The 15,000-nt window shown below is 39.9% G+C and overlaps 1 protein-coding gene across 1 annotated transcript in view; it reads left to right on the top strand.

Moving 5' to 3' along the window:
- LOC137992689 (probable E3 ubiquitin-protein ligase HERC1) overlaps positions 1-15,000 on the top strand; it is a 57,800-nt gene that overhangs the window by 6,388 nt on the left and 36,412 nt on the right. Inside the window, exons 4-14 of the mRNA XM_068838170.1 lie at positions 3,230-3,508; positions 3,748-3,956; positions 4,729-5,465; positions 6,980-7,512; positions 7,998-8,088; positions 8,929-9,059; positions 9,710-9,987; positions 12,007-12,077; positions 12,513-13,124; positions 13,721-13,858; positions 14,124-14,315. Of these exons, the coding sequence (XP_068694271.1) occupies positions 3,230-3,508; positions 3,748-3,956; positions 4,729-5,465; positions 6,980-7,512; positions 7,998-8,088; positions 8,929-9,059; positions 9,710-9,987; positions 12,007-12,077; positions 12,513-13,124; positions 13,721-13,858; positions 14,124-14,315 (3,271 nt within the window). The remainder of the gene's footprint in view (positions 1-3,229; positions 3,509-3,747; positions 3,957-4,728; positions 5,466-6,979; positions 7,513-7,997; positions 8,089-8,928; positions 9,060-9,709; positions 9,988-12,006; positions 12,078-12,512; positions 13,125-13,720; positions 13,859-14,123; positions 14,316-15,000) is intronic.

Below are 15,000 nucleotides of genomic sequence, written 5' to 3'. Positions count from 1 at the left end.
TTGTTTTGACAGGTGTCAATTGACCAGAACATCGCAGAACATTAATGTCCAATACCAAAGATGTATGCTTTAAACTATTGAGAGTGAGCAGAGGGGCATTCTGTCTGCGCTTGCACGACATTGAGATCTCTTATGAGGGTGTCCGCTGGCCCGTCACAAGCAGCAACCAAAATACACCTTATTCGACTCCTTATTCCAAAATGGCCGCTTATTTATGCGCATACAAATTGGTCCTTGTTGCCTCGTTCAAGATAAAATATTCTTTTGAGGCATCAAAGGCTAATTTGAATGAAAACAAAAGAATATTTAAGTGGCGGCCATTTTGGAATAAAGTATATAATGCTTCAAAAAGCGTGACTCATTTTCTTCACAAATTCACCCTTCGTCAAGAGAGAAACCATTGCAGCTAAACACTAACACGAAACAGAAAAAAATCGTACAAACAATAATTTTGTCACAGTAAAGACAACAACAAAAACAACTTTATTTCACATTTCTTTATTACATCACATTAAAAGGTATTTGTGTGGCTAGTTACATTAAAGTTATTGAGGTATTAACTAAACCATATTGATAACAATGATGGAAATGCCTAGCGCCTAAATAAACCACATAGTTTTCTTGTTAGACACTAGACTTGCTAAGCTTCATTTTAAAAATTGTTCTAAAAGACAAGGTGGTACATTCGAGTTATGTTCGTCAAAATATTTTTTACAAATTGACGACGATTTTTGTTTGTTTCCATCAATGCGTTCGTGGCGGTGGCCGCGAGTGCAACCAACATATCTTGCATCGCACAGGTTGCATTGAAATTTATAAACTTAACATTGTTGGTTAACAATGGCTCTCTTGACTTCTCGAATTTTAAGGTCTTCGTTGAGTTTTCTGCTGATTAACAGGGGCTGAATTGTGGTCTTGATTTTTGAGCTGAGATCTGTGAGTTGTTTTTTCACCACATTAGCAGAAACCTGGGGCCGGTTCCTGAAAGGTGTAATAACCCTATTCCAGGGATAAATGTGCCTGGAATAAGGCACATTTATCCCTGGAATAGAGTTATTACACCTTTCAGGAACCCAGCCCTGGTCTTTAAATGGTATGATAACTCGGATGGGGTGTGTAGTCGTGTCGGTTGATGGAATGTGCTGCTGGTCTGCTACCTTGGAATCAACAAATTGCTTGACAGCTAGATTGAATAAGTGCCTCGGTTACTTAAGCTTTAAGAATACTGTCTCAAGCGGATCACATTCTTTTGAGAATTAAGACCAGTGGGAAGATATGCAGTAAGCTTGATCTGTGGTAATTAGACTGCGCTTGTACCGATTATCCACGTGGCTCTGGTAGTGGAGTAAAAGGCCCGTATTAGTTGGTTTTACGTAGACCTTGGTCTTGATTCTGGGGGCTAAGTTTAACAATTCAACACCGATGAAAGGAAACGAGGCATTCCGTTCCACTTCCATAGTAAACTTTGCTGATGGGTGGCAGTGCATGGTTTAGGGTGTCAACAAGAATTCCGGCCCATCCACATATCGGCAATAGTAGGTGGGCAATTTGCCATCTTGATGAAGTTTATCTTCAATGGAGCTCATAAAGATATTGGCGAGCTGAGGACCAAGAGGAGATCCCATTGCGACGCTATTTGTTTGCTCATAGAGATTTCCATTGAACTGAAAGAGTTGGTTCTTAGTGGCTACGTTGAGTAGTTCAATTAGGTGATCTCTACATAGGTTCAGTTCATGGGTCTTGTTAAACCAGTCTTCATGGAAGCCTTGTCAGCTAAAATCTGGATAGTTTTCATGTAGTGGTACATTGGTAAATAAAGAGCTAGGTGACATCGTAGGATACTAGACTATCACCTCTGTTGATCTCAAGGCTTTGTACTTCGTTGACAAACTCAAAAGGGTCTTTGACCGTGTACTGATTGCATCCATCATCCAGCCTCTTAACCAACGGATAGTTGTAAGTATGTGTAGCGGAGAGAATTTGGCGCATAGCAAGTTGTTCCTTATGCGTCTAGGCATATATAGGTGTGCGAGTCTAGAACCTTTGGGATGGATGGAGTCGGCAATGGGCTTGGGCGATCTTCAATCGCTCGTGCTCACGCAGACAGATTGCCCCTCTGCTTGCAGTGTCAACTGGAGTATTGCCTCCTCAATGAGCTCTAAGCCTGAGCCCGTGTTATGGTCACGTGATACTGGTCACATTGGCATACATGGAGGGGTGGACGGACGTACGGTGGTACGGTTACCAAAACCAAATTTTCTCGCATCGATGGGTTACCATATTTTCTTAACTATGGTGCTCCGCTAATAGCAATATTGATATCAGGGACAGGAGCATTTATTATGTAGTTTAGACTACATTTTAGAAGACGTAATAATAGTTCAATCACCATTAATTATGAATTAGATAACTGAGGAGAAAGTGTTGCCTTTGTAATTAGGTCTCCAAATGGTTGGACTTTCAAGTCTTCTTGGATAAGGCCTTTTAACTGTAGGCCCTGTTGCACCATACATGTCCGATACACCGACATAATGAGATTGTAATGAGATTCCTGGTACGTCACAATAGACATCACAAAGTGTCCCGCTCTTTATGTCTCGCAAAACTGTTAATATTTTTTAAGGATTAAGGTTGGGGGACACTTTGTGATGTCTATTGTGAAGTGCAATGAATTTCATTATGTCGGTGTATTGGACAACCCTCTGTTGCACAACCCTTATTCATAAGACATTGAAAGTCCCCAACACTATTCGGAAAGAGCAGAACATGGATTTCCCAGTGTTGTGGTCTGGGGCCCGTTGCTGGAAAGTCCCAGAACGTTTCGAGTCCTCCTTCGGGCATTACCATTCCCTCTTTTTTTTTAATAAATGGAGAGATTTGTAGCCATCTAACCTCATAATTACTTTGCTTTTTGTCACCTCGAAAACATGTTCAAAGACCAGCTTATCAAAACAAGTGAAATCAGTGGAAGTGGCTTTTCGGGCCTGAAAAGTTTTTGGAACTTTTGATAAACGGCTACCTGGTCTGAATTCAGGGACAGGAGCATTTATTATGTAGTTTAGACTACATTTTAGAAGACGTAATAATAGTTCAATCACCATTAATTATGAATAATAATAAGCAGTTCATCAGTCATGATCAAAGTTGCTTCTTGAAACAATATTGTACATTTTACAGTGTAAACCCCAAGATTTTTTGCAGCAATACCAAATTTTCTTAACTATTTTAGGTAACTATTAAAGATGTGTATGTGAAAGGAGCTCCAAAAGATCTTCTTCCAGGAGATCCAGTGTGTGCCCCCATACGAACAGTGTTGGCAGAGTCTACTTTGTCCTTGGTGCACACACTGTCGGTGTACCCTGCCTGGAGAAAACAAATTGCCAGTGCAATCATAGCAAGTCTTCAAGACATCAAGAATTTGCCACAGTTCAGATGTAAACAGGAACATGAAAGGAAAGAAGGAAACCAGCAATTAGTTTCTGCAGAAAGCAATGATGCTAAAGTACAGGTAAGGGAATGCAAGACGATGGTGATTGCTATTAGTAATCACTGTGTTGGAAATCTGTGCGGTTTTGTCCAACTGGTTTTTTAGTTCTGAAAGTGTGCTCTGTAGAGAAAGATCTTCTTTACTCATTGCTTGAGTGTTTTTTCTCGAACTGGTTTACGTCTGAAAATAGCACCTTTTTTATTGCCTTATTGGTTATCTTTCATTGTACTAAACTCTTTGAGTTGTTTTATTTTTTGTAGGAATCTAATGACCTGACAATTCACAACAGCACATTTTCATATCATGTGTGGCCTGCATTGGCATTGATTGGTGGAATCGATTCTGGACTGCGCATGGGTGGGCGATGTGTGGACAAGCTATCATCCAGGCATGGCACAGTGTTGGGTGTCAGTAAACATGGGAACAAAAGCATCAAAGTACAGTGGGATGATGGAGAGAATTTGTATAGGTATTTCTTTTCCTGTAATGCTTTAATAATATCAAAAGATGGAAGTTTTGCTAAAATCAGATCCCACTTTAAGGGAAATAAGCACTGTGATATATGCAGAAAACCATTATGTGGCCCTGTTGACAAATTGGAGATAAGCTGCTGTTTAACTGCTTTGGTATGATGGTCCAGTGTGTGGACATAAAAGAGATTACAGATTATCGTTCTTTGATAATTTCCACTGATTATGTCGGGTTGTTTTTCCACTGATTCCAAAAACAGATACCTTATCTCCCAAATACTCATTGAACAGATAACATCAGTTAGTTACCTTGTGCTTGCCTGTCTCCTAGATTTGTGCCTCCCTGAACAAAGTTTTCCTTTATACATAAAATTCTTCATTCTACCTCCTAGCTACGTTCTTTTTTTTTCTACGTTCTTAGCTAGCTTCTTAGTTATTTTCGAGGGGGCATTGCACCTTTCTTAAGTCTATCACTTAAATTTCATGTATTTTTATTTGCGTGTGGTACAAATAAACTTTTTGGTGGTGGTGTTGTCAAATTCAATGATGTGGAGCTTTTTGCCTCCAATTCACAACAGGGTGGTGAGCATTGTTTTGTTTGACATGTCGTCCAGATAGATGTTCATCCTCACATCTTCATATGGGAAGTCTCAAATCATGTTGCATAACGTATCTGTCGATGAAATCTTTAAATGCACAAACTTGTACCCTTTTTCTAACATGAGTACGTGCCTCTGATTGTTTCAAAGATCTTTTGTTTTTTTTTTCCAGTGACACATTATATTCAAGTTTAGAGCCTTTAGAACCTGCAAAGTTTGATGCAAGTCTGGTTGACAACCTTCCATTTGGTTTGCTTCTTGATTTATTGGTATTAAGTGGCTTAAAGCAAGACGATTCAGAGAAAACATTCAGCGATGTCTCAACTGAAAGCTTGTTTTCTCACATTGACTCCTCCTTTAAAGACTCAAGTGTAGAAGAGAAGGGTTTCATTCCTCCTGATGAGAAAACGCTTGAGAAAAGCAAAGACCAAGCAACTGAGACAGGAAATGATGACAAGAAAGAGACTGAATGCTCAAGGTCATTTGAAGGTTCCATTGTCCCCGAGAGAGAAGGAAGCAACGATTCTTTTCAGCATGTAGTTTCCCACCATTCAGGGACATCAATGATAACGAATGAGCCAGGTACCGCATGTTTCATTGGCCCAGTATTAAAAGTGTCTGCCTTAAAATCGCTTTCTGTTCTTCTTGGGTCAAACGCAATGCTAGAGACTTTAACTGCAGATCTGCACACTGAAAACTATCTCGCTGATAAAGATTTCTTTCAGCAAAGATTACATTGTTTGAAGACATTACTGAGAAGTATGGTGTCTCACACAATACTACTGTCTCCATTTGGGAGAGTGGTTACTTTAATGGACTTGGAAAGAGCACAAAGTGTTCTTATGCAACAGCTTCCCTCCCTGAATTCTAGCAAACAATCCACAGCAAGCATCAAGGGTTTGTCAGAAGGTAAGTTTGTTTGGCAAATCAATGTCCTGATCGTAATGGTTGTACTATTTCATTCTACTTGTATAGTGGCCAGGAGACACATCTTAGCAGATGTATGAAATAAGAACCAGAGATTTGTAAATGTATTTCCAATCATAAGCCATAGGCAAGCCATTGGATTACACTGGAAGGTGCGAAAAGGCAAACTGAGGAAATTCGTATGCATCATCCAAATTTCAGAATGGTCATTATGAAATTGTTACCTTAATAATGTATGGATCAATTATGAATGACGGCGGACCCATTGGCTCAGTTGTATGGGAATCAGACTACTGGACTACTGGAAGTCTTGAGTTCAACTCTGACCAGACCAACACTCATGGTCTTTAGATAACTGAGGAGAAAGTGTTGCCTTTGTAATTAGGTCTCCAAATGGTTGGACTTTCAAGTCTTCTTGGATAAGGCCTTTTAACTGTAGGCCCTGTTGCACCATACATGTCCGATACACCGACATAATGAGATTGTAATGAGATTCCTGGTACGTCACAATAGACATCACAAAGTGTCCCGCTCTTTATGTCTCGCAAAACTGTTAATATTTTTTAAGGATTAAGGTTGGGGGACACTTTGTGATGTCTATTGTGAAGTGCAATGAATTTCATTATGTCGGTGTATTGGACAACCCTCTGTTGCACAACCCTTATTCATAAGACATTGAAAGTCCCCAACACTATTCGGAAAGAGCAGAACATGGATTTCCCAGTGTTGTGGTCTGGGGCCCGTTGCTGGAAAGTCCCAGAACGTTTCGAGTCCTCCTTCGGGCATTACCATTCCCTCTTTTTTTTTAATAAATGGAGAGATTTGTAGCCATCTAACCTCATAATTACTTTGCTTTTTGTCACCTCGAAAACATGTTCAAAGACCAGCTTATCAAAACAAGTGAAATCAGTGGAAGTGGCTTTTCGGGCCTGAAAAGTTTTTGGAACTTTTGATAAACGGCTACCTGGTCTGAATTCTGAGGGTCACAAGTCTATTTGTACTAGTGTTGTAACATTGTCTATACATCACCTTAATGTTCTACAACACATTGATAGCTTCCAAGTATGGGTAACTAACACTTTGTGTGCAAGTGTGCCATGCTTTTTAAGTGGAGTGTTCAGAGAGGTTATAATTGTAGGGTAGAGTTGTGTCAAGAATTCTGAAATCTTTGACAATATAGACCTAATCGGCTAACTCAATGTTGTACCCAATTCAAATCTCCCGGGATTAAGATTATTTGTGTACTGTATTTGCATGATAATATAGCATTCATATTTAAATGATATGGAAATACGTGGAACAAAACGTTTTATTTCCAAAGGGATTGAATTGGGTACAACATTGAGTTAGCCGATTAGGTCTATTGTTTCCTGATCCCTTCACAGTTTGTTATTTAGTGGAGTAATGTCTGGATTTTCCCCATATTTACAAAATGGACTTCAATGAGATTAAAAAGTGATATCCTTTGTCGTATATTTGAACAAATTTGGTTTCAGTTGTAGGAGTTGTAAGTCCTACTGGAGGTAAAGACTCTCCAAGTGACGAGAAAACTCCGCCTTCTCCTACCTACACCCCCTTAGAAAATGACTCACCAAACAGCAGTCGGTCCAGTTCTTCCGCCTCCATGGGTCCCCCACCAACGCAAACCAGTGAGTGTGATGATGTGGCTCCTGCTCCTGATCAAGAGCATCCTCCAGAAAGGAGGTTCAGTCAAACTCTTATGGAGGAGCTTTCTTCACAACTGTCCACACCAACATCAGTTCATGAAGCAAGTACTTCAGCAGCTGAACCATCAGTAATTGATTCCCCTCGCCCAGCATCACCCCCTGTAACACTTCCAAGGGCTCTTCGGGAAATAGCTGCTCTGTCATCTTTACCCAGCTATGCCCAACCTCTTTTAGAGATGGGCTTCTCAAGGCGCCACGTTATTCAAGCCATGATGGCTACAGGATCTAGAGAGACTGCCAGTGCTCGTCGCATTAACATTTTGGTAACTTGGTTACTAGAGCATCCTGTATCTGATGATGGGGTTTGTATAAAACGTTTTTTAACTGCACTAAAAGCAAATAAATTTACTTGTAAGGTGAAAGTCAATGCGAATAATGTATTGGTTTGATGCTTACTGGTTGTTTTTTTTTTTAACAGTTATTGTAAATTCTAAATATTTGTTCTAGTTTAGTACTGCGCAGTTGATCATTTCGTCATGGAAGCTGTGCAATATAAGTTAATAAATTACCATTAAATTGCAAGAGATCGCATTTGCTTAGACGGTGGAAGATTCATTTTATCAACGGGAAGTATTTGAGTGTGGGTGGACTTGAACGTTTTAACATACCTTGTGCAGCTCAAGCAAAAGGCGGAAAATCGAGGCCATTGACTATTTACGTTTACATGTGGGAAGATTTGTTTTTGCAACAAAAAATAGTGTCAGTACATTCCGATAACTGCTTAGGTATTGGGAATTGCTGCCTTGAGAAGCAATGAGTAAGGAGGTGTTTGTTTCCTTAATTTCAGGATGATGAAGAAAGCTGCGAGGAAAGAGAATCACATAATTTTGAACCTGTAGTACCACATGCAGTAACATCTGTCCATCATATGGGCACTGGTAATAATTATTAGTATGGAAATAAGGGTTCTCCTCTTCCCTATTTTCTTCAGTTCTGCTCTGTTTTGTGTCCTTTCCGTTTTTTTCTCCCCCTGCTTTCCATTTTAGTTTCTTTGCTCTCTTGCCCTGTTTTACTGTCTTTTCCTTTTTCTTCTTAATCTCGTAATGCTTTCTCATTTCTCTCCCGTCTTTTTTATGACGTATTCAGGGCTCGAAATAATTTCCGAAGAGTCTCCGGACACGATGACCGGCCAAATTCATTTTAGCTCGGTCACGTACCGTTTCTGGCCTGTCAAATTATATAATAAAAATAAATAACTCTTAAAACAGGGGCTCATGAACCAAAACTGGCGTTATATATTTCCAAAAAAGTTGTTGCTTAGAGCTTATAGCAATTTAAAGCACTCATTGTCAACAACGGTTCTTGTTGCACTTCACCCAGGATTTCAGATCAAAGTTCTGCAAATGACAATACACAGCGACTTTCTACAACTGAAACAACTGAACAGCATGGAAATTTTAATTTATTTCATTTTCAAAACGATCAAATGTGACCGGTCAACATGACCGGCAAGACGAACGGTTGGCCGGTCAACTCCAAAATCAGTTCGGACATCGTCCGTTGACCGAATTCTCGAATTCTCGAATTGGTAATGGCAATGGTGTCGGCCAATATGTTGGCGGACATGTCGGTGAAATGTTGGTCAACGCCATGGCTGACAAGTCGATGGCATCGGACTCATTACCGTCACCCTGCTCTCACTATAAGTTAGCAAACAGGTGCACTTCGAAACAGCTCAGAATCGTTCGGCTAAAAGCGCTTTTTGTTTCTTATTTCAGATGGAAATGGACCATCTCGCTCAGCAAGAGCAACAGGAGAGAGTGATGTTGAAGTGGTTGATATTGATCTTGACGACAGCGATTTTGAACCAGGAGCTGATTCAGAACTTCTTGGATTGTTTTTTCCAGAGGTCAGTATTCGGTGGCTAATTAAATGTCATGGGTAAATAATTCAAAGCACAAGAAATCATTGTTAACAGACAATTACCTTGGTATTTGACTTCTCTGTTGCATCTACTCCAGATTATGGTAACATTGTAGCCTCGCCTTGGAGGCAGGTTGTTGTTTTCAAATAGTTATGGTTGTTGTTGTGTGGGTGAATTAAATATTCATGATAATTTTAGTAAGATATTCGTATTACCTTTCAAAGTGTTAGCTATGCAGCCCATGAAAACGTTCTCTATTTTGTTCCTAATGAATTTGACTTAAAATAACTTCCTGCAAGTTTACTCTGAGGTGTGTGAGACTATTAGCGAAACGTGGCAACGCAATAAAAGCAAGAAGCACTAATTGAGCACATTTGTTGGTTCTGTACAAACTTCAAAGCTAAATAATTACCCAAATAATGCGGCTTTTTCCTTCTGTTTTGTTTTATATAGACTAGCAGTCAGCAGGTTGTCCCGTATTTGTTGTAGCATTTAACGTTTTGTTTCAAATCCAGTTATAAAAGTATCGATTTCGATTTGTTAATTTCTGCAAAAATTTTAACAGAAAGCAGCACAGATTTAGACCATCACTCAAAAATGACATAGGTTCTTGTTAAATATTCTTGAATTTCCAGCTGGCTAGCCATTCATCTCGGGTATCAACAGCAAGATGTGATATATGTCAAACCGATGTTCAGAATTTGAGTCGTCACATGCGAAACAGTCATCCTGGTTGTGGTGGCAACTGTAGTCGCCATGGTTACCGTAGTGATGGTGTTTACACTGATGGTTGGTTTGGTGGGACTTGTGGGACTGGATACCCGTATTACCTCTTGTGTCCTGATTGTCACAATCGACATGCTGCAAAAGCTGAAGAGGCAAGGACATTGGCAGCTTTAAAAGGAACAAATTTGTAAGTTAATACACAGTAATTGCTTAGGTTAAGGCCCGGTTCAAAGTCGCATTTCACATGTGCCGAATATACCTCGAGAGTTAACTGCATGTGAAATGCGACGTTCGAATCAATTTAATTCGACAGTTTAGAGTTAAATTCGACTTCAATCGAATCTGCGACTGAAACAGTCGAATATTCGACTGAAGTTCGACGTTTGATTCAGACGTCGCATTTCACATGTGCCGAATGTAATGCATAAATTATTATGATTCATGTAGCAACTATAATCCGTAAATGCCATGCGCAGAAGAGTCTAAACAGCAATTTTAAAAATGGCGGGAGGCGCAGGAATGTGCAGTTCGTGCTTTTCAAAAAAAACAAAGTATACTTGTTTGACGAGCAGCAATTATTATTGTATGAGGTGCTCGGTGTTTGAAACTGAAGAGGACACTCCTGGGTGGAAAGAGGGAAAATCTGTGGCATATGGTGAAACGTGCTTCAATGAAACGATGAAAAGGCGCGAGTCGAGTTGACCGTTGATTGCAAAACAAAGTATACTTGTTTGACGAGCAGCAATTATTATTGTATGAGGTGCTCGGTGTTTGAAACTGAAGAGGACACTCCTGGGTGGAAAGAGGGAAAATCTGTGGCACATGGTGAAACGTGCTTCAATGAAACGATGAAAAGGCGCGAGTCGAGTTGACCGTTGATTGCACCGTTGATTGCATCATCAACCTACGTCTTCTGGTGTTACTAAACATACGCTGAATGAAACGAAAAGAGTTTTCGTCACCTTCACCAAACATGCTGTTGTCTGCCATTTTGGATACAGCCTGTCCGAGTGGAGACTGGGAATATTGAAGGCGAACAGAGTTAAATTCGACGTTTGAATTAAATGCCGCATTTAATTGTTTTAGTCGACTAAAATAGGAGTTATATTCGGCACATGTGAAATGCGACGTTTGAACCGGGGCTAAGGGTTAAAAATAGACAGTCAAGACTGCTTGTGTCAACTGTTTTCACAAGGTCATCACTATAAAATGGATCAGTAAACACTATTGCTTGCTTTCTGAGGGAAGGGCAGTCATTAATCATTAATTAATCTCACCGCATAAAATGTAAACTCAGCACGTCGAAAGAAGACCTCAACACATCATGATGGAAACACAGCACGTAACCAGTAAACCTCGTGACACAACCTCATCACATAATGACAAAACCACATCACAAGACAAACCTTCAAGACCAAAAGAATAAAGATGATGTTCATAATGATCCAACAATGGAAACCTGCTCTAGACAAATTCATTGCTACATAGTGAAACTCTTCCCGATAGACATAAATACACAATCACGCGGACGTTCAAACTACCCTGAAGATGGTTTAACGCCGAAAACGTACGGTTTTCCTTTTACTTTTTATAGAATTTTTAGCCTTGTAGAATAAAGATTACATAAGAAAGTTATGGCTTACCTACATATTATGGCATACCTACATATTTCTTTATGGCTGTGGATATTCAAGGAACTCCCATACTGGTCCATTAAGTAATGTTTAAAAAACGAGCAGCAGTGTTTTATCGGGGTTTAAAAACACGAGGCGTAGCCGAGTGTTTTTAGACCCGATAAAACACGTGCTGCGAGTTGAAAAACATTCCACAAAGAGTATGTCCCTCTGGACTCAAAACCATGGTTCAAATTGTGAGAGGTGAATATTGGCATACAAGAAACACAAGCTATGTCTTATTCAGTATAAAAAATACTAATGAGGCGTGTTTTATCAGGATATAAAGCTCATACACGTGACGTTTTATCGGTGTTTTGATTGGCTGTTAGGCTCATGAATTATGAATGAGTTTTTTTTAATTTGCCTTTAAAAAATGCACATTTCTGTGAATGAACCATCACCATAGATAGAACAACAAATTGAGTACTTATCAGGGGGACCCCTTGATATAATCAGTTAGACACTTGTATTTCCTGCAATTTTCGTTTTTGACATGAACATAAGAAGCTCAAATTTTGCATTCATTTCAGACCAGTGAATGATGCTCGAGTATTGCTAGAGGCACCAGACCTTTTAGGGCCATGTGACACAATCATGCAAGGTATTATTTACAGGACTTGATTTATTGTAAGCTAGTAAGTCATTGTGCCCATCTTTTGAAGACTTCAGTTTCCGTATCGATAGATGCAGGGGTGGCGCAGTTGTGAGAGCACTCGCCTCCCACCAATGTGGCCTGGGTTCGATACCCAGACTCGGTGTCATATGTGGGCTGAATTTGTTGGTTCTCTACTCTGCACCGAGAGGTTTTTTTCTCTGGGTACTCCGGTTTTCCCCTCTCCTCAAAGACCATCATTTGACTTGATTTGTGTTAATTGTTAATTTCAGTTTACAGTGTCCCCGATTAGTGCTGGAGCGCTAGAACGACTAGACACTTAAATCAAGTTCATTTCCTTTGCCTTACTGTTTTATAAGAAATGATTTTGAAATATTTTCTAACTTTGCTTTTCCTCTTCGTGTGATATTATTTTTAATTTAGATGATACTAGTCTTGAAGAATGCAAACAGTCAAGCAGCCAAGAAATTCCAGCAGATGAAGTAGCTTGCCTTGGATTAACAGAATGTAAACCTGTGCCCAACCCAGTCCTATTTGCTGTGAATGACCCTTTAGGCAGACGCGCCATTAATACGAATACTACCAACCCCACCATCACAACATCTGTGGATCCTTGTTCATCTGAGAGAGCAAGGAAAACGTTAGGAGAACAAGCATCCGTGATCACTTCTGCCCGTGACAGAATGCTAGCACTGCAAAGAACTGCCATTGCCACACAAATCCACCTATCGCGAGAAATTGTATTGAAGGTGTTATCTGTACTTTGCAAAGGTCTTTCATCAGATGCGATTACTCGTGGTCTTGAGGTTATGGGCCTTGGAGATGTAAAGCTTTTGGTTAACTTGATGCGGCTTGTGGCGTCCGGACGAGCTTTTGTTCATAAATCGACTATGTCAAATGGATTGGCAATCAGTAGCAGTTCGTCGATGCTCAAGGTCTTGGGTCAGGCAGTGACGTCACTGATCAACAGTCAACCGTCCTCAGCTCAGCTCTTGTTGCAACTTTGTGTCAGTGATTTGATGGCATCTGCCACAGGTACGTTCATATCGTAATGCCCTCAATTAATTATTTGGTTCTTGTATCTAGCTTTCAGAAATTTCACTCAGCGAAAAGCTGAAAGCGCACAGTCATCACAAAATCATTCCTGCATTTGGAAAATATGTAAACTTTGAAACTTTCGTGGCCAATTTTATTTTCCAGACAGATAACTAGAGAATCAGAACTATGCCACTGATTTAGTTTAAGGTACAATAATTGCAAAGTGATGTATTGGGAGGAGGTGAAAACTTTTAGAATTAAGAATATCGTGCTTCAACTTAGAGAATCGCTACAATCCTATGGACTTTGATTTACGGCACACAGATGCGGACTTAAAGCAGTGTGCATTAACACAAATCGTAGCAATCATTACTGTCTCCGTAATGTAAGTGTCAGCTTACTACTTTGCAATAATTTGCATCTGCTGAATAACGTCTTTCTTTCGAGTTAAGCCTACAGCACTGGGTCTTTGTTTTCCAAAATCGCAAAAGTCTAGGAAGATCTTCAATTACTGCTAAGAATCCTTGCGAGTGAAATCGTTAATTTATCACATTCATGCAACGAATCCACTTAAACCCTACGAACTGATTCAGGCTTACTTAGGAATCAGGGTCAGATGAGCCCAAGAGACAAGAGTGATGTAACTCCTTCTACGTCGGATCACAATGCATTGTGCCTGCCAAGTTTTACTGTGACACAAACATTGGTGAATTTACTCGCAGAAAAGGGAGGTATGTTCTTTCTTATCCGTACTGTATTACCATGTTTATTGTTGTTTAATTGTCGCCTGACCAACAGGCCTTGAGCAAAAACCATATGAACGTCAAATTCCTGAAAATTCATTTCAGTTTGTTGTAGAGCCTGCCACAGCATTAACTTGATCCTTCTCTTTCCCAATGGAAACATGTGGTGACTATCAAATGGCAAATGTGCAAAGGCATACTCTTCGCTTATTTAAGGCCAAACTAACTCCTATTCCTCTTTTTTTTTCCTAAGGTAACTGCTTGTCTGGTGCTTCAGGTTCATTATCACTGGTCAATGCCTTGTCAGCCTGTTGTCTCAGTACATGGCTTCCTGCTAGTCACAGAGAATGGTCGGTTATTGAACTTGTAAAAACACTTGCTAGTAAAGCAAAGGTGAAAGCAAGAGATCGATTGCCGGATGCACGCATCGCTGCAGACCTTCTAGGTATATTACATTCATGTAAATTGTTTAAGCCCATTTGACTTCTGTATCTAAAACAGTGTTCTTTTAGTATAGCCAGTGGTGACACCCAATAAATACTCAAGGCTCTTTTTCACATGGCGCCAATGTTGAGTACCGACGGACTGAAAAATTTTGTTTTGCAACCTCTGTACTCGCTTCCAAGCACATCAACTAGAGGCTTGCAGGGTACGAACTCAATTATTGTCTTTGACCGGCATGGACGCCGGGTGAGCGGCAAAGGCCCATCGCAGTTGCAAGCGGGCCTGAAAATTAAAACCCAGACTTTTTTTTCTCTTTCCTCGTTGTACGACACATGACAAAAATACTTTTGTTTTTTTGTTGTTGTTGTTGTTGTTGTTGTCTTCAAAATATTTTTTTCTTTTACTAAAACACTGTGTCCAATGCAGTACGCTGGCCATGCAATTTCCCGCCAATAAAAACATGAAAAATTTAATGTTTGGACGACGGTTGCACCATGGCGTTATAATCAAAACCAAAATTTCTTGCATCGGTGGGTTACCATATTTTCTTAACCGCGGTTCTTCGCTAAAACTAGTAATTAGACAAAATGAAAAAGTAAGGAATAAGAAAATCAAAAACGCCACTACCCTGTCACGCTCTCGAGAATATTTCAATTGTTCATTTGTACAACTAGAAACGGCAAATT

This window comes from Montipora foliosa, chromosome 2, assembly GCF_036669935.1.
Source record: "Montipora foliosa isolate CH-2021 chromosome 2, ASM3666993v2, whole genome shotgun sequence".
Lineage (NCBI taxonomy): Eukaryota > Metazoa > Cnidaria > Anthozoa > Scleractinia > Acroporidae > Montipora > Montipora foliosa.
The sequence above is the reverse complement of the archived record's forward strand: the minus strand, read 5'-3'. Positions and strand labels throughout refer to the sequence as shown.